This window comes from Cyprinus carpio, chromosome A2, assembly GCF_018340385.1.
Source record: "Cyprinus carpio isolate SPL01 chromosome A2, ASM1834038v1, whole genome shotgun sequence".
NCBI classification, from domain to species: Eukaryota; Metazoa; Chordata; class Actinopteri; order Cypriniformes; family Cyprinidae; genus Cyprinus; species Cyprinus carpio.
Genome location: NC_056573.1, coordinates 20,794,549 through 20,802,717, shown reverse-complemented (window position 1 = coordinate 20,802,717; position 8,169 = coordinate 20,794,549). Strand labels below are relative to the sequence as shown.

At 36.4% G+C, this 8,169-nt stretch overlaps 1 protein-coding gene across 2 annotated transcripts in view; it reads left to right on the top strand.

The window, feature by feature from the left end:
• Nucleotides 1-8,169, top strand: part of LOC109054197 (single-stranded DNA-binding protein 3-like) — a 63,620-nt gene that overhangs the window by 43,904 nt on the left and 11,547 nt on the right. For both annotated transcript variants that reach the window (XM_042777919.1, XM_042777912.1), the window contains exon 5: nt 4,097-4,186. In XM_042777919.1, coding sequence (XP_042633853.1) covers nt 4,097-4,186 — 90 coding nt within the window. The remainder of the gene's footprint in view (nt 1-4,096; nt 4,187-8,169) is intronic.

Genomic DNA, 8,169 nt, shown 5'->3' with positions numbered 1-8,169 from the left:
ATAGATTATATATATATATATATATATATATATATATAATATATATATAGATATATATATAATATATCATATATATGTGTGTGTGTGGTGGTATATATGTATATATATAGATATATATATATATATATATATATATTATTTATTTATTTTTGTACGTGTATTTATATATATATAATTAATATAGAATTATTTTAAATTATGTTATATATAGGCAATGTTTTATACATACATACATACATATATATATATATATATTTATTATTATTATTATTATTATTATTATTAATATTATTATTATTTTTTTGTTTTTATTTTTTTTTTTTTATATTATTCTCACGTTTAGTAAATGCTGAGGTATGTGAATATGGTAGTCACACAATACCATGGTGTTTCTGTCTGATACTCATAGTATACCATGGTACACCCACAGTACTTTTCATCAGAGCCACGTGTGTCTATTTTCTCAAGCACTGGTTGTCGAATATTAGTTTTGCAATTGGTGTTGAGATGTAAACCCCAAGTGTTTATGCGAACATGCTCGAGTGTTTGTTTACTTGTGCAGCGGGTATTGAGTACCGTGCTGAAGCGTAATACCCGAGAGAGCATGTTGTGTGTGTATGTTTATGTTTACATGAGTACTGTTATTTAGTGGCTGGTGTAGAGGTGTGTATACCGAAATGAGCTGCTGTTTAATGGCTTGATGAGATGATGGCAGTAATCAGTGAGAAACGAGACGAGCGCTGAAAAGCTTAGTCCCTCCCTTCTCACACGCATGCACGCACACACATATACGCATGCACATCTGCTCTCCCTACTGGCGGATGATTGACGGCCTGAGGGTTTTTAATGGCACTGTAGAGGGAGAGCTGAAGCCGGAGTTGTCATGGCAACAAGGCGAAGGAGGCCCTCGTTCTCCCCCTCTTCCTCACTCTCTCTTTATGCACCTGAACAGAGCAGCATCTTACTCGCAGGACTTGGTTTACATCACACACACATACACACACAACACACACTGCAATTCTCGTGACCCTCCCCTCTGTCCGCAGTATACACAGCTCTTTGTGTGTTTAAGCGTGTGCGTGTGCGTGTGTGTGTATGAAGCCATATCTAGCCACCGCAGTCCTCTCTCTCGCTCCTCGTAAAAAGAGCTGGAGCACCCGAGCACTAATACTCCCCGGTCGCCCCGGGTTACGGTTCACCACCACGCCCCCTGTACTGCTGGGTTAGCTGGGGATTGGTTGGGTTGGCGAGGGGGGACTGACTGTGAGTGTGAGCATATATGTGGCGTGTGTGTGTGTGTGTATGGCACAGGCGGTGATGCTGTATAACAGCTCTATAAGAGCCATAGATCTCAAGGTGGAAAAGGCAACCAGACACTGTTCACAGACACTCACCTCCCCTGAGTTGATCGGTACCAGCTGCCAGTATCACAACGTGTGTGTGTGTGTGTGTGTGTGTGAAAGAGAGAGTATGTGTTTAGGAGCAAACTCTACCTCAGTCTTCCTACTTGCTTGCCTCTTGAGTGTGTTTGCATGTGTTGTGGCAGGACGACATAAGCTGACAAGATTATATCTTGAAATTTTCAACCTTTTGACAAAGTATTTTTTTTCTCTCTCTCAAAAAAGAGGATTTTTTTTTTATAACATTTTTTCCAGCTGATTATTCCTTTGCCATGTATTTAAATTTTTTTTAAATACATTTTCTAAGTAGGGGAAAAATATAATGGAAGATATGTGAGGTCAGAAAAAAGATATAGTAAAAAAAAAGAAAGAAATGTATGCATGGAAAAATCATTTACAATAACATTCATTTAAAAAGTAGATAAGGTGAATTATAATTTTATCACTACTTGAATATTTTTTTAAAAGATGATGCAAACAAATCAGCGAATCATAGTTTTTAATTAATTAATTGAAAATGACGCTTCAACTAATTCACAGAAATGAATCGACCTCGCCAAATCTAATAGCACTTTTTTTTACTGAAGTCTGAATTACTGTCTTAGCGCTGTCATGCTTTTGAGAAACAAGAGGAGGAAGAATTGTGAAACTAGTCTAATGACACAGTCTTTAATGACCTAATAAAAAGCACATTAAAATCATCACAATGTTGCTTAATTTAATATTGCCAGCAAAATCTGAGTGATGGTGCAAATGAATCAATGAATCATAGTTTTGAAATGATTCATTTAAATTGACAGTTAAATTAACTGATTCATTGAAATGGCTAATTTAATTTCAATTATTTTAACTGCTTCACAGAAATGAATCAACTTTAGTAGCCGTTTTGCTACTTGAAGTTTTGTCATTATGACAACATTTAGCCATATTTGTGAGATGCACATCAAGGAGTGATTGTAAAAGTAGTCTTAATTGCTAGGAAACTTAATTTTCAAATAAAAAGTCATTAAAGTGTTGCTTCATTTTATATCAGCTGCAAAACCCTTGAGTGTTTCATATATCAGCCTTCCCCAGAGTAAATGGGAGGAGTCACTCTAAATAAGCTCCGCCCACTGATCCCAAGGGTCATGTGTGAGAGAGAGAGGCTGTGTGAGTTTGTGTATGTGTGTGTTAGAGTATTGTGTGTGTTTGAGGTCAGAGGTGGCGTAGCTGTTTGTGCGGCGGCTGTAGAGAGGTTTGAGTTACAGCAGGGGGAGGGAGTGTGTGAGCCGACTGCCAGCTCTGGCTCTTTAATCCTCCCTCTCTTTTTCTTTTTCTTACTTTCTCCTTTATCTTCCCTCCTTGTTTAGTCTCTTTTTCTCTCGTTTTCACTCACACATACACTGACATGCATAATGCGCCTGTCTCCTTCTCTCTCTCCGATAGAACAGGGCAGACTGCACACACAAGCCCCCAGCAGCAGACTGTTAAAGAGGTTTGAAAGAGGGAACGGGGCCAACGGAGGAAAGGGGCCCCAGTCTCTAAGTGTTCCACTAGCTCAGGAGATTCCACTTGAGGCTCCTCTTACTCTGTTTGCTTGTTTTATGCCCCTTTTACGAGGGGATGTACACAGATACACAAGAGCCGAGCTGTAGTGCAGGCGTTTTTCTGATGCAAATAAACGTCTCGTGTTAACACTCTCTGAGTTGAATGTGCGGGTTTACAGAGACTGATCTTACTTGTATAATTGCACACTGATACTTTGCATTCTGCTCTGTTTAAGAGCCATGTAGTGTGATTGTATATCTAAAAGCTTTGTTTTCTGTAATTAAACAAACTGCAAATTCTGCCTGTTTTGTTTCTTTATGGTCCTAGTTGTATTGTATCTGCTCACTATGTTGTTAAAGCATTTGTCTTGTTGTTCAAGGCAGCTGAAAAAAAAAAAAAAAAAAACGTTAATTTCTTGTCCTGCCATGTTTGGTTGTTTTATTTGTGCCATGGATAAATAATGTTGTCCTAAAAGCATTTATTTGATTGAAAAATGACATGAATATTGTTATAATTTAAAATAACTTTTCTGTTCAGTTAGCATTTAATCAATATATTTTAAGATTTATTGCTATGATGCCAAAGCTGAATTTTTAGCTTTGTGCAAAATATTTGTTGTGGAAAACGTGAGACTTTTTTTTTTTTTTTTTTTAAGGATTCTTAGATGAATTAAAAGTTAAAAAGAACAGAATATATTTAAAATAAAACTATTTTTATATTCTGTTAAAAAAAAAAAAAAAAAATTTATATATAAATATTAAGAATAATAGTAGAAATGTCAATAATATTTTATTTTTGTAAATAATATTTAAAGGGTTACTCCATCGCAAAATGAAAATTGTGTCATTAATCACTCACCCCCATGTCGTTCCAAACCCGTAAAAGCTTTGTTCATCTTCGGAACACAATTTAAGATATTTTGGATGAAAACCGGTAGGCTTGAGAAAGTAAATTACACTGTCAAGGTCCAGGAAAGTATGAAAAGCATCGTCAGAATAGTCCATCTGCCATCAGTGATTCAACCGTAACGTTATGAAGCGACGAGAATACTTTTTGTACACAAAGAAAACAAAAATAACGACTTTATTTAACAGCATTTGTGTAATATTTGTATTGTATCAGGGTTGTCTAATATCTATGCTAACTTGTTCTCTCTGTCTATTTCCTAGAGTGCAGCAGCAGCCCCCAGCCCCGTAATGGGCAACATGCCCCCCAATGATGGCATGCCAGGCGGACCAATGCCCCCTGGTTTCTTTCAGGTAAGCATAGCTGGTTTCATTCTCTTCCTTGCCTTCTTTTCCATTCATCACCCTGTCACACCTGTGCTCCGTTCATTCATTCATTCAGTCTCTCTCATTCTGTGTGTGCGTGTGCTGCTGGTGGGTCTGTCTGTGGCTGGTCGGCTTGACAGCAGCCTGGAGCTCTTGCTGTCTGTGTGAGATCATTCTGAACTTCTGTTTTTTCCCTCACCGGTAAGATGGAGGCTTAGATCGTTAATTGTTAGTGGAAAGTAGCTGTAGTTTCATTTCTGGAGCTGCGTTACACTTCCTGTTTCAAGCCTTTGAGATCCCAAATGGAAATCGCCATGGTTACTAAAAGGCTAAAATCTAGAGATGATTGACTGATTATCAATTAACTGTTACAAAACATTTAACTGTAGTTCTGAGAGAGAGAGAATGAACGAATGGGATTTTGACTCTTCATGTGCTTCTGAATGAGTTTGTTCCTCTTTTAAATATTTTGTCGTGTTTCTTTCTTCCCTACTAAGCTTTCTCCTTCCCTTTTTTTGTCATACCTCCATCCATCCACTTGCAGCTTTATTCATTCCACCCTGCAGGCCGTGTTGTGTTCATGAAGGTGTTATATGTGTTAAATGCGATGTGTTTTTAAGTGGACAGTTACAGGTTTCTATAACGGATGGCCTATGAAAACAGATCAAGCTTCACAGGAATATTGAGGTTAAATTAGATTTGATTTGTTCAGAAGAAAATGTGAGAAGTACTCGCCTGTGGAAACATTGCTGCCATTATGCTTTGCAGTTGCTAAGGAGTTCTGAGTGTTTTTAATGGTTGCTAGGTGGTTACTTGCTGATACAAGTCAAAATAAGCCAAGTATTTATGATATTCTGTTCCCTAGATATGGTCCCTCCCTTCATTCTTGGTTATTCACCCGTTTTATTGTCCGCCAGATTAAAAGCCACTTGATTTGAGTTGCCATACACGTATGTAGTACAAACAGTGCAAAAACGTACAATTTTTAGTAGTGATGCATGATATATCGGTACCAAGCCATAACCATTTCTAGAGTTTTTTATTTAATTTTTTATATTTATTATTATTTAATGGAATTGGCTGATATTGGATGTTTAAAGATGTAACTGTTTTCTCTTAATTTTACATTTAGATAACCTTTTCTTTCATATAAATCTAACCTAAAGTTAATCTTTAAAAACACTAATAAAATTCTCAAAATGTACATCCATTTTCACATTGTGCATTAAAATGTCATGATGCTTAAAATATATATATTTCTTTTTTATAACTATTGATTTTATATTATGTGTCTTTATTTTGTAACTTTTTTAACAAAATATTTTATATATTCTATATAATTCTGTATAGTTTTTGTAGACTTTTAATATTGGCCATTTATCAGCTATCAGTCTTAAGTCATCAGTCATTATTGGTGATGCCCAGTATTTGAATATTGTTACATCAATAATAATTAGTCGCTTCAAATCTCTAATATTCAGTATCTCTAATCTTCAGAGTACTAGTAATGGTGATAACAATTATAACATGCTCAGACAGCAGTTTTTCATCTAAATTTCCTCCACTTGTCTTGATGTGAGGTTTTGGATATATTGTGTTAAAGAGGTTTTTTTTTTATTCCCATTTCCGTGTGTTTACATGAAACGTCCCGTTCACATAAGCACATGCTTACAAGCATGGACACTCGTAGCCTCATAATCAAACATGCTTGTACACATCCACAGCCCTTCCCATGATGCAGCGGGGGTGGTGGAGCGTTTGCTCAGTGATGGACAGGCCTGGCATTTGGCAGTGTTAGTGATAAGACCGAACCGAGGGAGGAGACGCTTTCTGCCGCTGTCTGGAATCTCTGCTGTACAGGGTGGGAAGGGTTGGGAGAGCAATAGAGGGGAAAGGTTTGAGGAGAAGGAGGCTACAGAGAGGTGCGGAGGAGATTTTTGGAGAAGCAGAGGAGTGCTATTTATATCAGCTCAGCGCTGAGGGAGGGAGAGAAGAGGTGTTCTGGTGTGTGTGTGTGTGTGTGTGTTTGTGTGTGTTTGCTGTTCCTGGGATTGGTTTCTACCACATCATTGAGAGAACAGGACTGTGTGGGTTTGGGTTCATTCATTTGTTTACTAGGGATGCACAATATACATTTTTTTTTTTTTTTTTTTTTTACCTCATACTGCAAATATGTTTTTTGCTATAGCAGATAATAGTAGCTGAGATTATGATCCATGCTATGTTGTTGATTAAGTTAAAACAGTGCATCAATCCAGGATTTTATATGATTCTAGTAAAATTAAGAATCAAAATTAATATACATTAGAATATACATAATATGCAGTCTTTAAAAGACATTGGCATACCGTGTAAATTTCACGTCAAGTCTTAAAAATACTTAGTCTTTTCTGATTTAATGTACACAAAGAGGTTTTTTTTGTACATTTTATGTTTTCAAATAAATGCTTTAAACTTCATATTCATTAAAGAACACTGGATAAAATTAAGCAGCTGTTTTTAACATGGATAAACCAAGTCATCAATGATTTCTGAAGGATCATGTGACACAGAAGACTTTAGTATTGGTTTTTGAAAATTCAGCTTTGTCATCACAAGAATAAATGACATTTTAAAATATATTAGAATAGAAAATAGATTGTAATGTAAAGATACTACTATTTTTTTCTGTATTTTTGATAAAATAAATGCAGCCTAGGCAAGCATGAGACTTCTTTTAAAAACATTAAAAAGCGAGTTTTACTTCTTTTTATTTCCAGGTTTAAATTTGATTTGGTACTCCAGATTTTCCATGTATAAAATATGTAAAATGTATGTAAAGAACAAGTATTTTTCTAATCACACCAATAAGGATAATAGGAAAAAAAAAGTCAATATAGTCAATATCGCCAATATGGTCACCAATGTCCCATGCACCCCTGCTTTTATTGTGTAGGAAGTCAGGTGAAGTGGAAGTGAATGGGTTTTACTGAAGATCCAAGATTGTTTAGCAGAAAAAGGCAGACAGCGAGCAGCAGAGTGAGCGCTACCACTGCTGTGTGAGATGAGGTGTAATGAACAGTCATGACCTCGGTGCTACTGTGAGTTAAAGAGGCCTTGAGCATCCCTAGACCCTCTAATCCTTCCCTCAGACCCACTCTGAAAAAGGCAGTCAGCCAGGGAAAACACACACACATGCTCATGTATTCCTGTTGTATCAGCGCATGGTTTCTGGGACAGTCAGTGGAGCAGCTCTCATGCCAGACCTCGCAGCGATCCACTCTCACAGGGAGGTCAGAGACGGGTCACGGCTAAATCGGAAACAAAAATCTCCCCAAAACCAGCTCAAAAAGTCCTTACCTAAGCCGCATGTGTTTATTAGTGCACATAATTCATGCATGTGTTTATAAACAGGCTGCTTGTATCACTAAATGAATGTTGTCTCATGCAATTAAATCAACCTAGTAATGCTTAAAGGGATAGTCCCCCCAAAAATAAAATTGTCATCATTTACTCACCCACGTAGTTCCAAACCTGTGTGACTTTTTTCTTTCTTCTGCAGAACATAGAAAACAGAATTTTAAAGAATGTTGGTAAACACTTTTCATTCCCATTGACATCCACAAGATATTTTGAAGAATGTTGGTAACCCAAAATATTTTCAGTTCCCTCTGACTTCCATTGTGTAGACAAAAATTACAAAGGAAGTCAATGGGACCTGAAGCATTGTAGTTACAAACATTTTTCTAAATATATTCTTTGGTATTCTGCAGAAGAAAGTAAGTCATTCAGGTTTGGAATGACATGAAGTTAACTAAATGATAGAATTTTAATTTTTAGGTGCATTATTCCTTTAATTCTCTAGTAGGTTTTAGACCTTTTGGTCACTTTTATTCATACAGACATTATGCATTTAGCTGACACTTTTATCCAAAGCAACTTACAGTGCATTCAGGCTATACATTTTTTTTTTTACCTAACATTAGAGAAAG